This window comes from Phocoena sinus, chromosome 21, assembly GCF_008692025.1.
Source record: "Phocoena sinus isolate mPhoSin1 chromosome 21, mPhoSin1.pri, whole genome shotgun sequence".
NCBI classification, from domain to species: domain Eukaryota; kingdom Metazoa; phylum Chordata; class Mammalia; order Artiodactyla; family Phocoenidae; genus Phocoena; species Phocoena sinus.
Genome location: NC_045783.1, coordinates 28,939,246 through 28,965,530, shown reverse-complemented (window position 1 = coordinate 28,965,530; position 26,285 = coordinate 28,939,246). Strand labels below are relative to the sequence as shown.

The 26,285-nt window shown below is 42.2% G+C and overlaps 1 protein-coding gene across 1 annotated transcript in view; it reads right to left on the bottom strand.

Annotated features, from left to right (window-relative positions):
• Positions 1-26,285, bottom strand: part of KCNU1 (potassium calcium-activated channel subfamily U member 1) — a 181,524-nt gene that overhangs the window by 126,889 nt on the left and 28,350 nt on the right. Inside the window, exon 4 of the mRNA XM_032618128.1 lies at positions 5,446-5,562. Coding sequence (XP_032474019.1) covers positions 5,446-5,556 — 111 coding nt within the window. The 5' untranslated portion in view covers positions 5,557-5,562. The remainder of the gene's footprint in view (positions 1-5,445; positions 5,563-26,285) is intronic.

The following is a 26,285-nucleotide window of genomic DNA, read 5'->3' as shown; positions in this document are numbered from 1 at the left end:
AGCGCTCTGAGGAAAAAAATTTTATAAATGAAATTCAACTGAAAAATCTGTTAAAACGAGGCCAGCCCAGAGGGCTGTCCAGGGTGAAGGCTGCGCAGGCTTGGCGGGACCTAGCGCTGGGCATGCGCAGTGCTGTCCTGCGGCTTCCAGGATGAGCCCGGCTGGGTGGAGCCTCTGGGATCCTGGATACAGGTATCCCCAGGTTGACAAGGGAGATGAGTGGCAGCCCTCGGCAGAGCTGACTGGGAGGAAGTGTGAGTGCGAGCTTGGGAAGACTCAGCTCATCAAAGCTGCCCCAGCAACGAAAATAAACCCAGTGATCAGGAAATTGACCAACCCGATGATTTAGGAGGAAACGAAGTACTGGCCAGGACCCTCTGACAGAATGAGGAAGGTCTGAAAAAGAAGCAGCCTGAGAAGTAGCACGCTGCTTCTGCAGAGGAACAGGCAACCATCTAATATAACTCCTGCACTCCTTCTTCCACGGGCACTGAAAAACTGAGCCTGGGATGGGCAGGGACCCGTCCTCAAAGGTGCCCATTCCTACCAGGTCCCTGTGATGCTAGCCAACCAGTGCGGTGGCTTCCTGGTTGGCTAGCAACAGGATACTGAAATTAAGAAGGATAAATGTGATATTAATTACACACGATATATATATGTATGTATATCATGAAATGTATAAATCTCCAACAAGGCTACATGTGACCAAAAGGGAGGGAGATGGCCCATCATGAGAGGGGAATGGTGTCAATTAGGAGTAGAGAGAGGAAAAAGAAAATCATACTTTCTAGTCAAAGGAGAAAGCTGGAGTGGAATCTATGGAGCAGTCGAGGAGACCTTCAAAGTTACATTCTCTTTAATGGCTCATTTTCCCTGGAAAATGTCCTGTGGCTTTGAACAACAAAACTTTTCACTTAAAGCTAAGGCAGTTATGTCATTTATTGTCACAACACATAACACTTTTAAGAATGAAAGAGACTCTATTAAACAGTTACAGCAGGACAACCTGCAAAAACCTGGGCTTATACTCATCCTGCCAGAGAAGACAGAAAAATAGAAGATGGACATAAAGTAGTGCCTAGGATGATGCTACAAGTAGATACACTTACTAAAGATGAGCCATATTTTTGGTTCTTAAATGTTTTAGCTATCAAAACAACAGAGAAACACAGTTACACAATTAATAGCACCCAAAAAAAGGAACAGTTTAGGAATAGGACTCTTTGGAACTAAATTCAGTAGAAAATCTCCCGCAGGTAGCTGTAAAAACATGCTTGTGATAACTAAAGCAACAAGCTCAAAGATGCTGCAGAGGTGAGCAGCACATTGTCTTGTTTTATCTCTAGAAGGATCTCAGAAGGTCTCTGGTTTTGGAGATAATATTTTCTTTCTCTTTGACTATTTGCATTTTCCTTCTTTTTCTTTTCATCCTTTTTTTTTTTAAACAACAACTTCCTCTCCTCATCCTCCTCCTTCCTTTTCCTTCTTACACTGTGTTGTTGGCCACGTATCCACGTATTTAAGACATTAGTCTACAGATGTTATTAAATTTGCCATCATTGTGGGTTTTGATATAGATACTGTGCCTTCATTGAAAAAGAAAATCAGATTCTTTCTTGTACTTTCTATGCCCTAGGACTATTTAATTAGCATTAGAGAGGTTCACTATTTGAAGATCTAGCAGACTGGACCTTGAAATTGTCTGGGTCTCCCATAGGCAGAGGGGCAGAAGGGTAGTGGCGGTGATGTTGATAAAGTCTTTGACAATATCTTTGTATCTTCCAGTATTTGGTCTGTTTTAAGTTTTTTTCTTTTTTTCATGGTCAGTTTTGCTTATTTATGTTGTCCTAAGGAATCATTTGGTTTTCATACTTAACTGTGCATATATCTTTCAATTTCCTTTTTATCTGTATTTATTTTCTCATTTTAATGCCTTATTCCATATATTTTGCTTTTCCCCTCTCGGATTGTTTAGCCTACCTATTGACTTCTCTATTTTACTGTTTGTTTCAAATAATCAGCTCTTTTATAATTTGTTAATTTCTAGCTTTCTTATTTATTCTCCTTAGATTTAATGTGTTTTCTTTCTCTGACTTTTCAACATTGATAATTCATTTACTTTAATTATTTTTTATTTATCAAGATAAGTTGTTAATGTTATGCATTTAACTTAGAACAATTCCCAACTTATAATGTAGGTGCAAGGGATATGTGATGTTTTCATCATCTTTACTCTCTAAATATTCTGCAATTTTAAGTTTGATTTCTCTGAGTCAAGAGTCATTTTAGAAAGAGATATTTACAATTTTTTAGCTGTACATTATTTGTTTTTGGTTCTTTTTTTCTGAGTTTATTATTTTCCTGTCCATTTATTGTACTGTGTTCAGTTTATGTCCTCTGCCTCTACTTTGTAAGTTTTTTTAATTGGGATTGTTTTTTGGGGCCTATTAATATATACTGGATTTTTACAAAAGTTTGTAGACATTTGTAGGTTTAATTTATGTTTTTACCATATGGGTTTGATCATTTCAGTCAGCTCTTTGTTATTAATTAATTTACTTTGGTCTTCTTTATCCTTCTCCTTCTCCTTCTTCTTCTTCTTTTCTATTTAGTGTCTCCTGATATAAAATAAGTGAACTAAAAGTTCATACTACCAATGTGTCTTTAATATTGCTTTTTGATTTCTTGTAATTTTTTATTTATTAATTATCTTGAAGTTATATTTTTGGTATAATGATACTCATGATGTTATATCTTGGTTGAAGTTAGTTACAAATTTTCATTACAAAATTATGTGTTGAATTGTGTCCCCAAAAAGGTATGTTGAAGTCCTAACCCTTAGTACCTCAGAAAGTGACCTAGTTTGGAAATAGGGTCTTTGCAGATGTATTCAAGCTAAAATAAGGTCATAAGGATGGACTCTAATATGACTGGTGTCCCTATAAAAAGAGGAAATTTGGGCACAGGCATGAACAGAAGAAACATGATGTGAATACCATGTGAAAATGAAGCCAGAGACCTGGGTGCATTTACAAGCCCAGGAATGCCAAAGATTACCAACAAACCACCAGAATCTAGGAGACAGGCATGCAGCTGACTCTCTCTCCCAGCCCTCAGAAGGAACCAACCTCTGATCTTAGACTTCTAGCCTCCAAAACTGTGAGACAATAAATTTCTGTTGTTTAAGCCACTCAGTTTGTGGTACTTTGTTACAACAATCCTAGGAAACTAATACAGGCTACTTGGCTTCGTTTATTGGTTTTTTTTGCCTTGAATTCACACTACTGTCATTTGCCTAGTATGCCTTTGACAATTCCTTTATTTTCAAACTTTAATGCCTCTTGAATTTCTAAAACATAATTAGACCATGTCAACCCATGCTTAAAAACCCTTCAGTGACTCCCCTTTGCACTAGAATAAAATTATTCCATTTGAACAGCCTAGCTCCTTGCTACAAAGTGCAAAGCACTGCATGGTTCTGTCTCCACTCAGACCGCAGAGTCCTCTGCCCTCCTGGCCTCTAGCACAGGAACCTCATTCGGTACTTGCAGTAATCTGAGCCCTTTACATCCACAAGTCTCTCCTCTCTATTGGGAAACCTGTTCCTTCCACTGCTCAATCACTTTTACCTTTCTGATTCTTCAAGTCTCAGCTCAAATCTTACCTTTTCAGAGATTTCCTCTCAGATCACTGGATCTAATGTGATCTAACACCAAAACCACTGACACTCACAAACAGGTCATTCGTCATTGCCTCACAGCACTGATCACCATGTGAATTTATCTCATCTATTTATGTGCACATCCATCATTTCTACCCCCACTAGAATTTAAATTTAAGTCCCATAAGTGCAAGATTTTTGCCTGCATATTTCATCATGTCTAGAGTATATATGCTTTGCATGTAGTTGGCAAGCAGTAAATATCTGTTGAAAGAAAGAAGGAAGAAAATTACAAAGGATGGATGGAAGGAAGGAAATCTATAAGCCACTTTTTTTCTTTCTCATCCTTTCATAAAACACTTGCTTGGAACCTCACTGAGAGTCTCAATTTTGTGTTTCAATGCTAGACTATTTATTCTAATTTAACCTTTCCTCCACGCTTCCTGTTGTTCCAACCATTTAATCATAAGCTATAACAGATTGAAAGAACAATTTTTCCATCATTAAAGAAATAATTTTTATTGATATGTAGTCAATGATCATTTCTTCCCCACCCAATCCCTATATGCAGTGCTTACATGGTAGATGGTGGAAGTTCTCTTCTGCCTCACTCCAGGGTCCTTTACTACCTTATTTCCAACATTATCTACATATAATCCAACATGATTTGAACACTTGAAGAGATCCTAACTAACAAATCCCTGATAAAAATCATAGAGAATCACAAAATCCTTCTCTAACAGGTCATAGGCACAAGGATTTCAAAAAAGAGACCAAAGCTTTAGAAGGAAAAAAACGGAGAGACACATTTCCAGATGATTCAGTATTCCCTGTAGAGTTTATCAAAGCAGTTTTACTTATGTACTTTAAGATAAGTTTTAAAAATTAGTTAGATCGTAGTTAAACAACATTAACTAGAAAAGAACGATGTTTGTACTAATTACAAAAAGCAGAGGATAATCTTTAGTTCACATACGTCCCCTTCCACCATGCCACCATGGGATGGCAGCATACCCTCAAATTACAGATTGTTTTTGAATGTGTCAGATCAAACGATACTACTGAAATGACGATGGGGCAATATTCATTTACAGGGCATCTGCTATTTCCAGACAATGGGGTGTGAACATTTCCCTGACGGTCTTTTCTCTCAAGGAGTCCATAGTGCACTAGGGTAGACAGGCTTATGCACAGATAACTTTAATTTAACAGCGTTCAATGGAAATGATAGAAACTTAGAGAAGGGGACTCTTAGCTTAATATGGAGATAAGGTAAAATCTGCCTGAGGAGATGATGCCTGGACTGAGTTTTAATATGTCAATGTTTACCTAGATTAAAACAGGAAGTAAATGATAAATATCATAGAGGGGCAAAAAAGACCAGTTTGTAAAATGAAGAAAGGAAGCTGTTGGAATCAAAGGAGGGGAAAATAGTTGTACCTCACAGGGCAGAGAATCCACTGAAAACCAACATTTTTTGAGCAACAGCTGCATGCCAGACATCCATCTACATGCAAGGAGAATGAAAGGCACACAACCTCTGCCCTAATAAAGTCTTTCTTCTAGTGGACAGGCTGACAACAAATAGAAAATGCAATGCCAAGTAATTATATTCACTCCAAAGAAAAAGCAAGCAGAATCATCACTAGAGAGCATAGACACAAGGAGATAGCCGTTGGGAGGTAGTGGTATTTTAGAAAAGGCCAGCAGATGCTTTCACACTGACCATACATCACACTCGTGGCTAAAGTTCGTTAGCAAGTGAGCACTGGAAATGTACTCACCAACACCTGTCCCACAAAGGTCTGTGCCGAGAGCAACATTTCTACACGATCACGAAAGACTCCCTGGAAAGTGAGACTTCTTGAATGTTTACGGTCCATGCTACATGACATTTCTTCCTAGAAGCAAGAGAAAGAAATCGAGAGTGAGCTGGGTCTCAGGGAAGGTCATCTGTTTTATGTGTGTTGATGGTGTCTCCTGCTGGAGCATCAGGCAGAACGCACTACACCTTGCCCAACGCCGGGAACCCTGGACTCACTTATTCCCTACTTCACACGATGAATTTTCCCGGGTTTGTATTTTACTGCGCTTCGGCAGTATTTTCATTCTGAACTCTGCAGTCTTCAGCACGCCCATCTCACATACTCTCAGCCCCAGACCCTTCCCACTGACACTGCTGTTATGATCAAGGTCGGGAACAGCGTGCTTCTCTCTGTTCTGGGAATGAGTGTCTTATCCTTTTCTGTCAAGATACACAGACAAGGAAAAAAAAATTACAAATGGATTTCCAGGTGATACTTAAGTATTTGCTTTTTTGAGTGAGAAAGAAGAAGAAAACTTTTTGCCATTTTATGTTGATTTATTCCTTATTTGGTATCACATCCTGTTGAAATTATGATCCTTCCTCAGTTTACAAACTACCGTTACTTATTATACAATTCCCACTCTGTATCCACGGGTTCTGCAACTGCATATTCAACCAACGTCGGACAGAAAATATTTAAAAAAAGAAATTTCAGCAAGTTCCAGAAAACAAAGCTTGAATTTATGGGGTGCTGACAACTATTTGCATAGCATTTGCATTATATTTACAACTATTTGCACAGCATTTACATTGTATTAGGTATTAGAACTAATCTAGAAATGATGTGAAGTGTACTGGAGTATGTGCACAAGTTATATGCAAGTACTACGCTATGCTATATATAAGGGACTTGAGCATCCTCAGATTTGGGGGGTGTGTCCTGCAACCACAAAGGGACCACTGTCTTTGAAATTTATAATAATCCGATGAGGTAGCCAAAGTAAGTCAGATTAAATCCATTTTCTATTGATAAGGAAACCGAGGTACAGAGAAATTAAATGACCTGCCGGTGGGCACGCAATGAGGACAGTCTGGAGTCTGAACTGGCCTCTGTGTCTGTTGACAGTCTTGAACTACCCCTGAGAAAGACACAAGTGAACCGGGATTGACCACACCATGCAGACTGAGACCTCTCTGACTTTTAGAAAAGCTCATTTTATGTGGAGCCAGGTTTTTGAAATGATTTAATTTTTCTATTCGTATTTTCTGAATGGTAAGAAGAGAAGTCTCACTAAATGGTTATTTGATAGAGTTTATATCTTGATCAATGATTGCCACTAATACTTAGGACTCATCCTGTGCATGCCTGGGAAGTGGTCTGGGCATTGATTTTTTAAAAAAATATTCAATGGCATGAATATGGAACACTCATTTGAATTCCATTATAAAACTGCCTTTTGTGACAAAACAAACTGGCCCTAAGATATAATAAAATCATACTTATGAATGTAGTATATCTTTTAAAATGTACATTTAAGGAGAAAATTATGACTCTCCAAATAATTTTTTTTTTTTTTTTGCGGTACGCGGGCCTCTCACTGCTGTGGCCTCTTCCGTTGCAGAGCACAGGCTCCGGACGCGCAGGCTCAGCGGCCATGGCTCACGGGTCCAGCCGCTCCGCGGCATGTGGGATCTTCCCGGACCGGGGCACGAACCCGTGTCCCCTGCATCGGCAGGCGGACTCTCAAACACTGTGCCACCAGGGAAGCCCTCCAAATAATTTTTAAAAGAACTTTCCACAGTACTTAGATTTATGACAATTTTGCATTAGGCCAACTTTCCCAAAGGCTTAGAGAAAAATACAACACTCTCAATTTAATTAGATATGGTAAATTATTAAGAAGTCACTCAACTATTATGAAACTCTCTCGTCAAGATTTAAAAGCAGAACAGTATTGTCTTCTGGTTGCTCAGACCCTGCTTATTAACATTTTGTAACATCTGCTTCCTATTCGAAATGAAAAGGTACCTCTGGACTGGAGGGCAGATATAAATTATATCAAAAGAATGAAATGAAAAATACAGCAAATGTTTATGGGCAAATGCGTTCTCACATTTTTGTAACCACACAAAAATGAATATAATGGGGAAGAAGATACATTTCCTGGAGCAGAAGTCAAAGGAGATTAAACAATTCTACCAATTCAGTTGTGCACTGAAAAAAACAGGCAGAAGGCATAGTCACCACATCTAGTACCCATTCACGCACCGCCAGTGCTGTTAAGAAATCAGAACCCCAGGATTCATTCCCCAATTGCTATGCCACTGCTTCCTGCCTTTAATCTAGAAATAATTAGTAATAGCATAAACTCACTGAGCGACAAAATCTATAGAATTCCATGTTGGGCACTTCTAGAATGCAGACACCTGAATTTCATATGATGACACTGGCAATGACCTTAAAAAGTTACCGAGTTATAAATTCTTTTATTTTATGTCAATGTTCAGCATCAAGAGGCAATGTTTCAAGCAACTTTTCAGTATTAATTACAAAACACAGTTGATGTGCTCTGTTATGGAAATCAGAAAAATAAAATCAGGGAAAGAAAAACTGTGAACAGATCTTTGCTTTCAACCATTGGTACCAGAACAGCCATTATGTAACACTTGAGCATTTTTATTCTCTTAAGCAGAGTCTTATCTGGATAGGATACCATTATTCTTACCATCATCATTTTCCAGTTGTTATTCAATAGTGCGCACCCTTGCAAAGCTTGTTTGGGTGTAAAAAAGTGTCCCTGAGTTTGTGGCTGGATGGCGTGTGCACGTATGCATGGGTTTCGGCATGTGTGCACAACTCCGTGTGTTGTATTAACGTGTATAAAAGGCAATGTATACTTGTGAGTATATGAGCATCCTGCGTGAATGATTCATGAAGGTGAGGGTGACACTGACGTTCCTTTCTGCCTTCCTCATGGTACCTAACACAACTGTCATTTTAAATTTTGAAATAGAGGCACAGACCTCACGTTAGCGGGCGTTTTGTTCAAAACAATGACGTCTGCTTCCAGAGCTCACGTGCATCGTCATCCACACAAGGCACTGCTTCTCCCAGTGGTGGGAGAGGAGGCCTGGCCCTGTAGCTGCACCCTTTGGCATGGCGGCCTGGGGTCCTGTTTTCCACCCCTGAGCAAGATGGACCCGTTTCTAAGTCACCACATCAGAGCTGGCTGTTAACCCGGGAAAACTGAGCGAAGCCTCCATGGTCTTCTAAACACAAACGCATGCCAAACCTGTCTCTGATCTCCATACAGGGGAACTGACCGAGAAAATTCCTTCTCCCTCGCTCTTCTGCCATTTTTTAATGCTCCTCCAGATTAGCCTGGATATTAATAAGATGAGGAGTCCACTGAAGAAGGTCACAAGGGAGGAAAGAATAAATGCTGCTTGGATCTCAGCTGTACAAGACATTTTCCCCAGGGCTTCCCCACTATCGTCCTCTGACCTGGTTAGACACAACAGGAGACAGAACTGTCGGGCTGCTTCTTCTATGATGTCATGATCACATGGTAATGATTCCAGGAATTGGACTTCGGTGTACCAGAGTCCTGAGACCCGTGCAGTAACAGCGAGAGGGTCCAGTAACAACCGAGGTGCCAACTCACAGGACGCAAATGAATGAACGGCAGAAGGTCCACGACATAGGTCTTCGAAGACCAGAATTCTAGATTGGATGCTGTTACTGACTTTCTCCACGACCCTGCGGAAACTGTATCCGTTGTGGCCATGGTCAAAGGGTCATCTATTTGGTTTGTGCAAACAACTTCAGCACAACTCTTTTTGAGTGAAATGCCTTCCAACCACACGTGTGTCAACGTGCTGATTCTTCTAAGTGATGTCACATTCTCAGTGACCACAGAAGGACGGATGAGAAAAGCACTTCAGGAGTTTTGCATATCCTCTCAGTCAGAAAGGCATGGTACAGACTGCAGGAGCTGCAGAAAGCAATTTCACCCGGGCGAATGTTGGTTGGTTGCTTTTGAGCTCAGGAATCTGTTCCCCTTATCTCTTCCTTATGGGATCCTCCCCTTTCTTGCTTTTATCCCCACCCTGTCAGCAAACCCTTTAGTCCAGCGGAGGTGAAGTTCAAAATGAGAGCAACAGCTTTTATTTCCTCTGATGTTTTCAAAGATGTAAGAAATGTCACGCCTTTCAGTGCGCACGAGTGGCAGGCAAATGTCAGTGCCCGAGGGAGGGGCTAGTTCCTCTTAGTTATTGTGAAGATGACCTGACATGAGCTGATGAGACCCAGGAGAAATGTTGTTGTCCTTTGGGGTCTGTCATGACTCTGCTACCAGTGGCAGACGTAACGATAGCATTTCCTAGGAATGCTACCACAGGTATATTTCCTTCCTTTAAGTTTACCTGTAATTTTCACAAAATGCCGTCATTAAGCTATCTTCTGTTAAGTTACTGTGTGGTGCCTACGAAGTCACTTTAATTTTTCATAGTCTTATTTTATGATAATACAGACTTGATAGAATCATTGAGGCTCAATAAGGTAGTGGGATCATATTTAGAAAAGTATAAAACTCAATACAAGAAAAGGTACTGTTAGCTATTAGAGTTCTTTTTCTGAATGGCACTGATCATAAAGAAAGGAAGAGACAGAAGGATAAAGGAAAGGAGGGAAGGGAGGGGCAGGGAAGGGAGGAAGGAAGGGACGGAGGGAGGAAGGGATGGATTTATTTGTTTATATCACATACACACTATACGCCTATAGGTATCTGGAAAATAAGATCACAGTTTCCAAGTCAAAGTTCATTCACATCATTGACTTCAGTCACAATAGCTGTCACCATCAATGAAATTTTCTCACTTCCTAACTTTTGTGATTGAATATTGTCAAAGTATTACAAATTCTTTCCAAGATGCTGTCTAGGCACCTTTCCCCCTTTTCCTGGAAACCAACCTATGAGAACAGAAAAATATTTAATTCAATTAAACAGACAGGTAGTTTGTTTCTCTAATGTTCTTTTATTGTGATAATATTAGCTTCTGTGGTGAGTCAGAAAATGTGTGGATGGTTTCAAATCAGTCTCCAAATTCATCTTGAACCTAGGCTGTGCACCCATCCCCGTTTCCCCAGGACTGTCTCAGGTTCAGTAGTGAAAATCCGACACCCTGGGAGGCACCTCAGTCCTGGACAAACTGGGCTAGTTGATCACCCTGCACCCCATTCACACTGTGGATGCTGCCTCATCAACACTGCGCTCCAGCCGCACTGCTTCCTCTTAGCTACAAGAACACGCAGGCTTTGCTTTTTCCAGCCTTTACAACGCACTGTTCTCTCTGGATCACCCACTCCCATCTCTAGCAGCTGCTATTTTCAAGCCTTCATTTGAATGCCCATTCACGACCTCCTGACCATCCTACAAAAAGGAGGGCCCAGCCCCGTGCCCCAGGATTCTGTTACGGCGTCCCAACCCCGTCCTCCTTAGCACGTCATAGCACTTACAGTTCTGTTAGTTCCTCGTTGCCTGGTTTATTTTCTATCTTCCCTCGCCAGACCATAAGCTCCACAAGTTTGGGGATCCTAACTCTTGTCTTCTTCACCAAGTACCCTGTGTCCAACCATACACCCAGCACATACCAGGCAAATCACATGAACTTAGTAAATAACTGGTGACCGAATGGATAAATCATAGATCTTTCAAAATATTTGTTAGGTGAATGAAATACTGAATCCATTGATACACGGATCTTAAGTTAATCACCCTTTTCTACTCCATATTTCCCACGTCTCACTACAACCTGTCCTCCGAAGGAAGTGCCATCAGCAGTGTGTATATGCACAGGGCATGGGGTGTGGTGTGTATATGTGTGGGTGTACACGGTGACATGATGTGTGTGTCCATGCACATGTGTGCGTCCGCACTGAGCAACTACTATGTTCCAAGCACTGGAAGCACAGTGGTGAACAGAACAAACCTAGTTCATCCCCTCCCAGGGGATATAGTTACTGGAGGAAGACGTTTACAATTAGAAACTTGCAAAGTGTCTGGGGAAGAAGGCAAGCAGTGGAAGGAGGCCCCTCACCCAGGTGAGGATCCCTAGAGGTGGCAAGGAGGCTGCCTCAAGTATGTCGTGTTTGAAGCTGGGGTCTGAAGCGTGAGAAGCTACCCGGGCCCGGAGCCCCGGTGGGCTTCGGGAAGCTGGGACAAACCTTGTGAGGCTGGGGGATTCTCGTGGGTGAAGGTGGGAAGGGAAATGGCACTTCTGGAGATGCTGGTTGGCGGGAAAGCAGTGGCCCAAGAGAAGGCTGGCAGTGTCAGAAGGGAACCTCTGTGTTCCACTTTAAGATAAAAAGAAATACGAACAAACAAAAAAAATCTTATCTTAAGAGGAAACAGCTGAAGGACTTTAAAGAAGGGAGCTAAGTGATTGAAAGGACGGTCCTGGCTTCCATACAGAGAAGACACTGGTCAGAGTGAGCGGAGGCTAGTCCAGGCGAGACCCAGGTGCTGCTGGGTGGAGTCGAGTGGGCAGGTGTCAGTGAAGTCCGTCCAGGGGGTCAGGTCTGCATGTGGGGAGGAGGCGGCGTCAAGGCTGGCCCCGCCCTCTGGCTGGTACTTCCCGTGTGGTCACTGGGGCCTTTCACTGCTGTGCCTTTAAGACTAGGCTTAAGGAATGAAGACTCTGCTACTGATGAACTTTTTATTTATTTATTTTCCAGTTCAGATGAATTTTTTAACATGCCAGTGACTTGATTAGAAAAACAGCTTCACTTTGTACACATCTCTGTAATTTACCTCTGGGCACTCAGATGTTCTGGAAAAAGTATACTTTATTTATAATGAGATTAAATAAATGTTTCATTTCAAAAATTTGCTCTCTTCAAGAAACGTGCCGTATCTGAGAAAGTAAGAACTTCATTTTTAAAGTGTACAGAGTAGCACTCACGAATGTGTGTGTTTTGAATGCTTCTGAAAGTAATGAGTAACGTGGTAATGGTATCTTTTAACGGCCTAAAACCATCCATCCTAGTTAATGGTTTAACCCTACCTTCTTCTATTTCAAAAAGCAGGGGTTTACTTCATACCCCAATGGACATCTACACCATCGGTCAAACACGCTGGTGAAGACACACGAGGGAGGCCTCAGTTCAGGCAGCTAGTCTGACAAAATCAGGTCTCAAGTCAAGGATGAAAGTGGTTTTACCTCCCCAGGACACTCACATCACAGTGGAAGCTGCGTCTGAGGTAAGCATCTTCTTGTTGACTTAATACGTCTGTCACTTTGGAAATGCTGCACTGCCTCTCAAGGTATTTCCATGAAGCTATTTTAGGCACCAGATCTTTACCTTTCACCTTCTTCAGTTTTCAATTTGGGTTTAATTCCTCTCCTTAAAGTTGCACGGAATAGGAAAGATAGCAGATGAACCCATTTTAAAGAGAGATTTCTTTTGAGGGAATATGATTTAGTCCAGGTTCTATTTAGATCCGTGATCTACTGAAACTCACCGTACTTAAAAAAGGCACTGCACTTTTTCCTTCGCGCTGTCATTCCCCATTTATTCTAAGTGGACAAAGCACCGAAGATGGTCCACTGTGGTAGTTATTTTAGCCCAGAAGAACGTCCATGCTACTTTGGTGAGCATATGGGTTTGTTTTTTAGAAATTATCGGCTCTGGAGAGGCTGGTATTACAAACGATGTACTTGTATTGAAAATCCATACAGAAACCTTGAGTTTTATTTTTACCTTTTGTTGAATTTGTTGGTTTACTTCTGAAATAGAAGTCTTTCCACAGGATTCTTATGCTCCTCCAATCCTAATTCTCTCATCAGTGAAATGAGGAGGCTGTTCTGGTGTTCGAGATTCCTACCAGCTTTGACACATTATGAATCTCTGATTCTATAAGCCCAGATTAGTTCTCTCATAGACTGTAAACACCTTTCCACATTCCACTGTCTGATTCCATCTCCCATATGGATTCTTTTTAAAAAATGAACAAGAAACTCATACAACTCAACATCCAAAAACCCCAAACAACCCAATTAAAAAATGGGCAAAGGATCTTAATAGGTATTTTTTCCAAAGAAGACATACAGATGGCCAAGAGACACATGAAGAGATGCTCAACATCACTAGTCATCAGGGAAATGCAAATCAAGACCACAGTGAGATACGACCTCACACACGTCAGAATGGCTGTCATCGAAAAGAAGCAGGAAGGATGTGGAGAAAAGGAAACCCTTGTGCACTGTTGGTGGAAATGTAAACTGGTTCAGCCATTACGGAAAACGGTATGGAGATACCTCAAAAAACTAAAAATAGAATTATCACATGATCCAGCGATTCCACTCCTGGGTATTTTAGCCAAAGAAAACGAAAAAACACTAATTTGAAAAGGTACACACACACCTATGTTCATTGCAGCATTATTTACAATAGCCAAGATATGGAAGCGACCTAAGTGCCCATCAATAGATGAATGGATAAAGAGGAAGTGATGGGGGAAAAGAGAAATAGGTGAAGGAGATTAAGAGGTGCAAACTTCCAGATGCAAAATACAATAAATGAAGCACAGGTATGAAATGTAAAAATAATAATAAAAAAAAAGAACAAGAAGGAAGCAGCATCATTTCTGAGGGTTTTTATTGAAAGGGTGTCCCCTCTGATAAGTTAACTTGGAACACAACTCTCTTTCTTTTCAGCTCTCATGGAATTACTTTTCTTCATAGAGGAATCATGGTTACCTAGACCATAATCTCTGATTCCATCTCTGAGCCTCGTTCCCTGCGATCTGATTAGAAAGATGCTAACTGCTTTGCCAGAGAGGCCATCTCTTCCCATCTCTCTGCCTGGCCTCTCAGCCCTTCTTCTCACTAATTTGCTTTCTGTGATACTGCAGAGTTATACTTCATTCTGGGTGATTGCAAACTGCATATGTGTGTCAAATACGTGGGGGTTTACTTGGGTGAATTGCTAGGTTCAAAGTGAAGAATTTCCTCAACCTCCTTAATTTTATGATTTGTGATTTCTGATTACTGTACTAGATGTTTGGAGGGTGGTCTTCATAAATCCTCGTACAAGTAGAACAAAAAAGTTGAGACATGAGCCTTCTCCATTTGGCCAGTAGATGGAAGTATTTCATAGGGAAATAAGCAACCAGCAGGGTTTTGTTTGGTTGGTTGGTTCTGGTTTTGTTTTTGTTTTTAAGAAGATGGAAGAACCGTCCGGAAAAGAAGTAGAAAGGAGAAATGAAAAACAAAAACCAAGAGACAAATTGTACAAAATACAGGGCTTCTAAACTCACCAAAAACCCATTTTCTGTTCAGGCTTTCTCTACGTATCCTCTGTGACTCTGTCCCTTTTGAAAGAATAAATTAGACTGTTGATAACTCTGGAGTTTGGGGTTTTTTTTTTTCAATATAATCTCTATGGATCCTTGAGAGTCCGAAAAATCTTTTCACGAGAATGAATAATGCAATCAGCTTCTTCAGCAATCAGCCCAGCTGAACACGAAGCTGGTGATTTCACTGGAATGCTTAATGCCCACCAGCAAGAGTGGTGTGAGAGCAACAACGGGGAGGTTCATGTTGGCAGCTCCAACCAGCGATTCTGGCTGTGGTTCCAATGCAGGAATCATGAGGCCACTGCTTTTCCCATTCTGTCTACTGCTCCTGTTTGGAACTACTGGTCTACCATGGACAAGCTAAGGTGGATCACCAAGCATTGTCCCAGCAGCTGGTTGCATGATTCCTCTGGGTCCTGTGTGAGTGTGTTTCCAAAATCCCAATTTCAACAAACTGTGTGTCGGAGTCTCCAGGCAATCATATCCAACTTGGAGATTAGATTGAAAAACTGAGTTGTCACCGACAGCAGAGGAGATGAAAGCCATCTTTTCTGTATCAGCTCCCGTTTAATTGGCACGCTAACCCAAACACCCCTCTCCAAATACCCGTCTCCTTGCGAGTTTTGGCAGGAGATGCAAGGACTGGATTTTAGCTCCATCTTTGGTGTGGGGAACAACCCAGCAGTTTTCCAATTATGTCAGGAGAGAAATGAAATCTCTAGAGACACAAAATAACTTCCTAGAAACCAAATTTCTTTTTATCTACGTATTTTTAAAGAAAATCCAAACAAGTGATATGCACACACGAAGCAAATGAAATGCTCTGAGACTGGTTAACATCTGCTAAAACAGAGTGTGGCTTATTCGCGTAGCTCTCTTATTTCTCCCATCACAGGGTAATGTTGCCCTCTTTATCAGTATTTCTGACTCTCTTCATCAGCATTGTGATTTTCACTGCATTTGTCGAAAAACTGCCTCTATAAGCAATACCCTTGATACACAGTTTCAATGTAGCTACTGCATTACTACACTTACTTTCTTCTTTCAGTATGTCCTTGAAGTAAGGGCCTTTCGGAATATGTAAAAACTATGTAGATAAGCACTGAGGTACAAGAATTACTGAGCATTAAATCTGTTCATTCCCCAAGTTCTACTTATTTTTTTTTTTTAATGAGGAAACCGAGATCAAGGCAGAAGAATATATGCTTCAATTTGTGAAAGCAGAGCCCCCCGCCCATCCAAATGCACAGCGTTTTGGAGGAAAAAGATAACCCTAGGATGGTGAGTAGTCATCAAGCACTAATGGTCAGCTTCTTCGGTAAAATCTCTGGGCCTCCTGAGTATTTTAAAAAACCTTTTGATCTCACTTCTAACAAGCATTGAACTGATTGCTGGTTGGGCAGGGGGGTGAGGCACGGGAAGTGCTACAAAAGGGATATGGGTCACGTCCTTTCTGGCCAAGAGGCAGTGAAAGGAGAAAGCAATTTGGTGGCAAGATTTTATTTGCTGGCTGAGAAAGCCAAACTCCATGGAACGGCCATCGCTGAGCAAGGACCCCTCCCCCTCCTCATTTATACTGTCTATAATCACCAGTGCCAAGGGCCAGTGACAAGTGTCACTGCACTTAGAGTCAGCCCTCCATATCTGCAGATGTGGAACTTGGCGGCTATGGAGGGCAACTTTATCACACCATTTTATATGAGACTTGAGCAACCGGGGATTCTGGTATGAGGTGGTCCTGGAACCAACATTCCCGGACCCCAGGGACTAGTGTATTCACCAAAGCAAAGGTTGCTCTTTGGAAATCTTGCCACTAGGGAGCAACACTGACTAACTTTGGCCTTGAAGGTCCCCCCCGCCCTGCACCCCTATCCTTTTTTTTTTTAAAGGAAAAGTTAGGCTTTTTTTTTTTTTGCTTTGGGGCACATACAAATAAAACCTTCTAAAATCACACCTTTGCAGTTTCCTGCTCTGAGTAGGGGGAAGAAATGGAGTCCTGAGAAACAGGGGGTAAAGGAGAACCTATCTCTCTCTCTTTGTCTGCAAATGCCTCGGCTCAGCTCCTGGAAGCTGGAGGAGGGGCAGATGTTTGGGGCTGTGCACAGGAATCTCAGTAGTCTGGGAAAGGTTGCTCTGGGTATCTTTCCTCTCTGGACTTTCATACATCACAGAGTTCTTACTTATGTTTGCAAAGTTAATCCTTGCCTTGAAGCACCATCCTTGGATTAGAAAATACAATGAAAGAACCCAAACAGTAAATCATTGTATCGCATCTCCGCTCAAAATGCTGTCTTCTGCTTGGGCTTTCCTTGCTGCAAAGACCATTTTATAAGAGTGATCTCAATCACAGACAATCCAGGTCCACCCCAAAAATCAAGAAATAGGGGAATCTTTAAAATTTTCCCCATTTAATGAGATGATAACAAAGCACAGAAAGGTAGAAGAAATTCAACACGTGTCCCCTAGAAAGTCAGTGGTGCTGTAAGAAAGATGGTCCAGGACTCTCTCCCTTGGCTCTGTGAGTCCTCCCCTAATCCCTTCTCTAACCGGCAAATAAGTTTCTGGGAGCCCTTTTGGTTTCCAGAGTTTTTCTAAACCTGCCACACACCGGTTGTTATTCTTTCTCATGCTACGTCTCCCACCTGCTTCTGGAGTGAAACAGCAGTTGGCAATAGGGATGCTCAGAGTCAGGTACCCCAGCCTGGCCAAATAACACTCAGATAATCACATCATTAACCTGGCTACTGAGCTCCAGGTTGGCAAGAGCCAGCTCTGCTTCCCTGAGTGCTGAGGGTCCCTAGTTTGAAAAACATGCACTTCTTTCTAATAGGCAATCTGTCACTTGCCGTCTAATAGAAATCACCTGCTCCTAGAATAATCATTAAACAAATTGACAGCATGCTGAGAGCCGGAGTTCTCAGCTTTAATGCTGCCTGGTTGAATCAAGCAGATGGAATGAAAACAACCACAACACACCACTGCACGTCATTTAGAAACTCATTAGTCACAGGGGAGTCACAGTCTCTGCAGACGCTGGCTCTTCCCCTGGAGAGTCAAGAGGTACTTTGCGGCCAGGGGTCAGTGCCCTGGACCCTCAAGTGATGGCTTTGAGTCTTGACTTTGCTACTTACAAGATCTGGGAAAAAAAGTCTCCTAGGAGATAAAATACCTACCTTGGAAATGTCTATCTCATAGATTGCATGAGGGTCACGTTAGGTACTATGAGAAAAAGCACCTTGTAAATTTAAAGAATTAAGCCCTCAGTGGGACAGCACTTTGGACACTCAATAATAATGGCTGTCATTTTTTGAACAGAGGCTCCATATTAAATACTTTATACAGACTGTCTCACTAAATCATCACAACTGTGTATGATAGATATAAATTCCCCTACTTTAGAGATGAAAGATTTGAAGTCCAGAGAAATTCAGCAATTTGCCCAAGGTCTCGAAGCTAACCAGTGGTGATGTTGATTCAAAGCCCAGTCCCCAGTCCAGCTGACTCCAGAATCAGTGTTCTCACTGATGGGGTTCAAGACAGGTCACCCCCAAATATGGCAGCTTGGCATATTAAATATCTTAAGGAATTTTTAAAAAACAGGCAGAAGCAAGAAGGTCACTCTTCCCTGCCTTGTCACCCTTCTTCCCTGAAACAGGTCATAAAACTCCCCTGTGAAAGCTACCCTCCCTGTACAGGGCAGAAAGAAGACTTTCTTAACACCAGAGATAGAAAATTTAGGGCCAAGCAGCCTGTATAAGCAAACCTTGCTAAACTAACCTTCACCTTCCTAGTTACTCCTTCACCATTAACTACCCCTGGCCCAAACCCCTTTGTCTTTCCAATTCTTCACAAATTTACTATTTCCTTGTCGAAAAGGTATAAAAACTTTTGGCTCTGGTCACTTTTTTGGTCTTCACTTTCTTGTGAAGACTCTCTCATCTACATGTAGAAATTCAATGAAATTTGTCTGTCTTTGTCAGTTTAATTTTCAGATCAAGCCAGGGACCCGAAGAAGATTGAGCAAACAGTTCCCCCCTCCGCATCACTGTGAAGCAATGCTGCCTTACAGACTGGTCTGTTACGTACAGGCTGCTGCCTTTATCCTGGGCGGGGAAATCTTCAGCTTCTGAGGCTGCTTCCCTGCAGAGAGGTTAAAACCTCCTCCCCACAGCCTCACCGTTCACTACAAAGGGGCACTCGATGTGAATGAAGGATCTTTAATGGCCTTATGTAATATGTAACTATCCTGACTGCCTCCACCGCTCTCATTTCTAAATCATGTTGTATCTAAGGGGAGCTCTTCAGTCTAAGGAGGAAAGAAGTGGATGGGGGTTGGAGAAAAGGGAACGTAAGGCACACTGAAAGGGAGAGGCCAGTCACACCTAATTAGCAGCATTTTGCAGCCTGCACGGAGGACAGCTCTTCTAAGGAGAAGTCAGACTAGGATGGTGTGATGCTTTAATGGCATGGCCACCTCCTGGGAGACAGGAAGGAGAGGACGCTGGGCGGCTGGCCCAGGTCACGTAGAAATACTTCAATTTGAGGTCTCAACGCTGGAAGCTGTTCAGAACAGGGAAAAAGCCCCAGTGCGCTGAAATGTACCGGGCAGGGCATATAAACCTACAATACATCACCTGCCATTGAGTACTTGAAGTTTGTAGCTGGAATTATATACTTTGAAGGTGCAAGTTCCTTGTTTAGGGTCAGGCTAGCAGTAGGCATTTACTTCTTGCGTATTCATTTCATTTTGATAAATGAAAAAAAAAATCAGCTGAGATTTACAGATCTTCTTTTGTCTCCTCCACTGCATCTTACAGAAACTGTTCACACTTCAAAAGATGAGTTTAGGCTTCCCTGGTGGCGCAGTGGTTGAGAGTCCGCCTGCCGATGCAGGGGACACGGGTTCGTGCCCCGGTCCAGGAAGATACCACATGCCGCAGAGCGGCTGGGCCCGTGAGCCATGGCCGCTGAGCCTGCGCGTCCGGAGCCTGTGCTCCGCGACGGGAGAGGCCACAACAGTGAGAGGCCCGCGTACGGCAAAAAAAAAAAAAAGATGAGTTTAGTGGAGGAGATTGCTGTGCAGCAAAGGAAAAAACAGTGAGAAACTATGAAGAGGCTTTTAGTACTTAATTAGAACCTCAGAGGTGCAGCGCTAAAGAGGGACATGAGACCGGATAAGATTTTTAAGCAGGAGCGGGTAGAACTTAGAGGATGAAGGAAACAGATGAGAACATGTCATGAAATGCAAGAATGAACGTGTACGCAGAGGGGAGAGGGAGCAGAAACAAGGTAAGCGGACCCAGACCACTCGGGAAGCTTGGTTCTCAGCTCTGTCTGCATATATTATCATCATCTGGGATGCTTTAAAAATGATGAACCCCCCCTTCCCCACTGACCTCTTTTTTAGAAACTTATCTGTAAATATCGTTTCTCTTTTATAGAATCGAGCACTGAAATTAAGAGGAGACATAGTTTAAAGGAAAGAACACATGCTTTGGGACCTAAAGATCGGGGCTTCTACCCCTGACTAGGTCTATGATGTTAGACAAGGTCACTAGCATCCTTGAGTAAATTAGGTATCAGAACATCCATCATCCAGGACTACTGTAATGGAGAGGCTGGAAAATGGTGAGATCCCAAAAACACTGACTTCTATCTAAGCTATTTGGAAGGGGAATAAGATGGTCCTGGATAACAATAACTTAAAAAGACTATAGATAAAGTATCTTACTGGGAATCAAGAACCATAAGAAAACAAAACAATGGATTCTTGGCCTTTGTGAATAACATTTAAGATTTCAATTATTGGGGAACATGCAGTAGTCATTAGTAATTCTGCAGGCCTCGTGAATTTGAACTTGACAATCTAGAATTGGCTAAATGCCAAGTCTCTTGGTGGGTGAGCTTACTAGGCTCCCCTATATCTAATCTTTGACTCAACTCTGTTGTCTGCTTGGCCCTACCTATTCACTACAGCTCATGATTAAGTTTAAAAAGTAAAACAAACAAAAAAACAAACAAAAAAAGTAAAACAAGACCAAAAAAACCCGACAATTTTAGATCTTTTGAAAAACTACCTTGAGAGAAAATCAACTAAGTTTGGGATACAAGTTAAGCTGCTCCAAGGGTTATGTTTCTCAGCCAGAAAATATTAAGGAGTCAAATGGTGAGTTCAGCTCCGAACTATGAGGTATTCCACAGAGAGACAAGAGTAGGCCATCAGTGAAACTATTTTGCAATTGCTTCCACCAGGATTAATCTGAATAGCTGTATAAAGGACTTTAGTACTGAAGTTATAGAATCATTAATTGTCTAAGGGAGTCACTTAAAATTTTAAGTTATACATTATGGCATTTTATGGAGAGAATGATAGATAACAGTGGTATTTTCAAATCTGTGGACTTGAGAAGGCCTTTTCCCACAGGAATGCGTATTTCTTAAATTATTGATGATATGGTACAGATAAGAACAAAAAAATTTAGAGAAGAGAGGATGCAAAGCAGTTAAAAAAGAACTCCCTGTACGCTGTCAGCTATAGATTTGGAGCCAAGAGAGTTTGAAGTACTCGAGTCCCAACAGGTTGATAAGGGTAATGCTGATGAAAAGACAGAAATGTGCTGATGCAGGTGGGAGGTTGGAAACCCCTAAAAACGCATGGCATGAGTCAGGAAATTTATGTGATCGAACACCAGGAACGATAATGGGGAGTTTCCGAAATTAGGGCTAGAATTCTGGTCCTGGTCTGCTCCTGGCTAACTCTGTGACTTTGGGGAAGTCATTTATCCTCTTTGATTCTTAATTTCTTTTTTTGAACCTACACTTCTTTATCCATAAAGTGACTGCAGGGGCCTGGGTGATGCCTGAGATACAGTTCAGTGATTTTATGGCTCATAGATAATCATACTATATACAGCTGTGCATCTTTTTATTTTTTCTCCTTCAACTGTACATTAGATAGTGAATATCTTCCATGTCACTGAAATTACTTTAAAACATGTTTCAATGACTGTGTAACACGTATTATATTAATTATTTAGCCATTTCCTAGGTATTCAGGTTTTCAATGTTTTTCATTATAAAAATGCTGCAATAACTATCTTTGTATATATCTGTCCCCTACTCGAGTGACTTCCTTGGATTGAATCCTAAAAAATGAAATGACTATGTCAAACAACACGAGCATTTTTAAAATGTTTGATATTTACTGTCAAACCTTTTCTTAGAAAGCTCTGTCATTTATATTCCCACCGGAGCTCCTGGGTCTTCTCTCTTCCACTCTCATTGTTGTAGTTAACATTTTTCATGTGTCTGTTCAGTTGATAATTTATTGTATCTTGTCATTTTAATTTTTATTTCTTGTTTCATTTTTAAATTGAAGGTTTGTACACGTGCATTTGTAAGTCACAGTTCTTCACGCAGGGCAGAAAAATGTTTTTCCTCAACCTTCTTATGGTCCCTGACTGGGTCTGAAAATTAAACTGACAAAGATGTTCAGAGAAAAGCACACGGATTTTATTGAATTTTTACATGCACAAGGGAGCCTTCAGGAGAGAGGAAGGGACCCAAAGAAGTGACCAAAGCAGGAAGCTTTTATGCCTTTTAGACAAAGAATCAATACATTTACAAAGAAATGACAAGACAAAAGGGTTTGGACTAGAGGTAGTAAACGGTGGAGAAGTAACTAGGAAGCTAAGGGCTTAACAAAGGTTTGTTTGAAGAGTCCACTGGTGCCATCTCTGGGCTGATAAGAGTCTGTGTCCCGTGAAGGAGAATTTATATCCTTCCTTTAGGCAAAAAAAAAAAAGTGGGGGGAGCTTTTTCTGTGTCTACTGTTTAACTGCCTTCAGCTCAAAATAATTTTTATGTCACAGAGGCATATTTTGGGGTGACATATTCTGGTTTCCTTTATTCACTAATAAATTATCTGTTGATATTCACTGACAGTTTTTCCATTGGAAAGACAGTCTTGTCTTTGTTTCAGTGTTAGGAATATCTTTTTTCTTTAATTAATTAATTTTGGCTGGGCCAGGTCTCCGTCGTGGCACGCGGGATCTTCATTGTGGTGTGCAGGACCCTTAGTTGCGGCACGCAGGATCCTCCAGTCACGGCAGGCGGACTTCCTAGTTGCGGCATGCATGTGGGATCTGGTTCCCCGACCAGGGATCGAACCCGGGCCCCCTGCACTGGGAGCACGGAGTCTTACTCAATGGAGCACCAGGGAAGTCCAGGAATACCTTTTATATTAATGATATTATTAACCCTTTGTCTCTTTTGTTGGTAATCCGTAGATGTCCTGGTCTCACCTACCAGTGATTACAGATTTTCTGCAATTCCAGAAGTCTTAATGTTCAGAGCCTCCCCCTTTACTCAAGCACTTCTGGGGTCCACGTTATTCTTTAGCAACCTGGTTAGGGAAGGAGAGGAACTCACGTAAAGATCAGACATCCATACCTTTCCGTGATGGCTGCTCTGTCTGTCTGTAAGTCCTTGACACCCAGTCTGATGCTTTTCTCCATATTCCTGAGCCAACATCAGGGCTGTTCTCTCTGGCTGGCCAGCTGACAGGTTCCTCTATGCTTTTACCCAGCTCTTTGGAAGAGTTTTCCGCACCAGCGTAGCCGGATTCCTCAATTATCTTGCAGGCTGATGTCCCCTTCGCAGGCAGCACAGGTGCTCCAAGTGTGACGGTGGTGCTGTGGCAGGCGGTGGTGCTGTGGCAGGCGGCGGCCAGGCCACCTTCACACTTTTCTTGGAACCCGACTCCCCGCTGATCTCTAGGTTCTGGCACTTTCTTCCAGACATACTCCACAATTTCCCCTTTTCTGGCCAGTCCATCTGTCAGATCTGCAGACACATTTCAGCGTGTTCAATATTCACATTCTCTCTTTCAGACTGGCTCCTAAAGCTCTCCAAGTGCAAGGCAGTCTGGAGCATCCCCTTCCCCTCCTGAATGTGCCGTGGCAGTTGGGTAGCTTGTCAGAAGGCTGTTCCCTCCAGAGCACTGGAGGGGGTGCTACAACCCGACGTCATGAGGAATCACAGCATCAGTCTGACCCCGACCCATTTACTGCTATGTATCCTGCAAATACTTTTCCCAAGTTCATTACTGACGTTTCCCAGTGTACAGAGTTCATATTTTTACATAAACAAATTTAGGATTTTTTTTCCTTCATGATTTGTTCCATTTCATTCTACCTTGAAGGTGCCCCCAAATCTGAACTCTAGTGTTCATCTGGAAAAGCTTTTCTATGAAAAGCTTAAAAGGGAAAAAGTAATAACTTGCCCCTCTCATTTACTACAAGATTTATCCATTCACAGTGATTAAAATGGATGACTTTGGTGAAACTATCAGGCATATGCATCTAACTGACAGAGTAGAAAATCATAAAATAGACCTTATGTAAGCGTGTAATGTGTAATAGAGAAAACACTGCAGGTGAGTGAGGAGGAAGCCTATTAGTCTATGGATAGTATAGAAAATTGGCTACTCAGATAAAATACCGAGGTAGAGCTTCACATAACTATGAAGTTTGTGTACAGCTATTTTAACCCAATTTCAGGTAGGCAATTTTACTTAAAGTGTCAGATACTGTTTTGGGTATCGAGGATACAACTGTGAAATAAGTAGACAAAAACTCTGATTTATTCTAGCAAGAGAACCACACACTAAATGAATGAAAAATAAATCATAAACAGTTTTACAATATAAATGCTATGAAGGAAAGGAGCAAGGTGGTAAGTTAGAGGAAAAATGGGGAGGAAGTAGATTGACTTCGGATGGGGTGGTCCTAGAAAGCTCCTCTAAGAAGAGGGCGTCTGAGCAGAGGGCACAAGAGTCGCCTCCTCAGTGAGGGAATGAGAAAGAGCAAGAGGTCTGTAGGGGGACGGCGGTCAGGACGGGGGGACGGCGGTCAGGACGGGCGGGCGGCGGTCAGGACGGGCGGGCGGCGGTCAGGACGGGGGGACGGCGGTCAGGACGGGCGGGTGGCGGTCAGGACGGGCAGGCGGCGGTCAGGACGGGTGGGCAGCGGTCAGGACGGGTGGGCAGCACTCAGGACGGGTGGCACCTCTGGTCTGTGTTGATGGCCTAAGTATCAGAGGGGCTGGGATCGTGCGGAAGGAGGGAGGAGTGGTGTGGAAGAGGCAGTGGGAAGGACACTCACACTGCCCCACTGCCCTGCAGGGTCGGGGATGAGAGGGAGATAAGAGGCCTCTGACTCAGTAAATGTGGGAGAAATAGAGTTCTCTAGAGAGAGACAGATTTCAGTAAAGGTCAAGAGTTAGAGGAAGGTTTACTGTTTCCAGAAAAAGGGATCCAAGGTGCACAGCAGAGGCTTTGCAGGGGCAGGGAGGTATGGGGAACGTACCAGATGATGAGACATCCCAAACAGGAAGAGGATGAGAGTGGAGATAGCAGTAACGAGATCAGAGGACAGATGGTGTTTAAATAAGCGGGGAAGCAGGGTGCTGTGGGATTATCATTGGTGCTCTCCTAAAGGAAGGGGAGCACTTATTTCCAGCTATAGTCCCAAGAAATTAACTGAATGATGTGGAGGGACTGTTCTCTGCAACTCCAGGTGATGTCTGTAGCACAGTCATGATGGGATAGGACTGAGGGAGCGGGAGCAGGTTGGAAGATTCTCCTTGGGATTGAGAAGCAAGGTGCTGGTCTCTGGGTATGTATTTTCTCAGTCATTTTCTGTTCTAATAGACAATCAAGAATACAGGAATTATTTTATAAGCTAGAGTTACAGACATGGATTATCACAAGTCTTAAGTGAAACTGTCTCAACAAACGAAAGGACATGGAAGCTGTTATTTCCACCAAAGAGTTGCAAAGAAGTCATCTGTAAGCCAGACTAGGAGCTGCAATAATTTGGAAAAGAATTTTAAGTCCCAAGAAATTTCATCCAATACTCGTCAACAGTGCTGAAGATCACGTGTATCTTTATCAGTTTGAGTTTTAGTTGCAAGAAACAGAAAACGACTCTGACAAAAAGAAAATAAATTTATATAAGAATATTAGCTACTCCCAGTAGCTTGAGTAGCTGAGAATGCTGGACAAGTAAGCCTGTGGACCACACAGCCAAAGCAATAGTCCAAACAGCACCACAAATCTGGTCTGTTGGGAAACCAACATCATGGCCAACTGTGGTCGGCAAAATGGAACCCCGAAGATGTCCACATCCCAGTCCCCAGGACCTATAGATGTACTACTTCACATGGCACAAGGTGCTCTGCAGATGTATTTAAGGTAATGGACTCTAAGATAAAGAGACGACCTCATTTTATCCAGGTGGGTCCCATCTCATCACATGAGCCCTGAAGTACAGAACTTTTCTGACTGGAGGCAGAAGAGATACGGCACAGGGGAGAGTCACAGAGACTAGAAGCATGAGTAAGACTCTACACCATCGGAGGCAGCAACGTGGTGAGGAGTGCACGTGGCCTGGAGGAG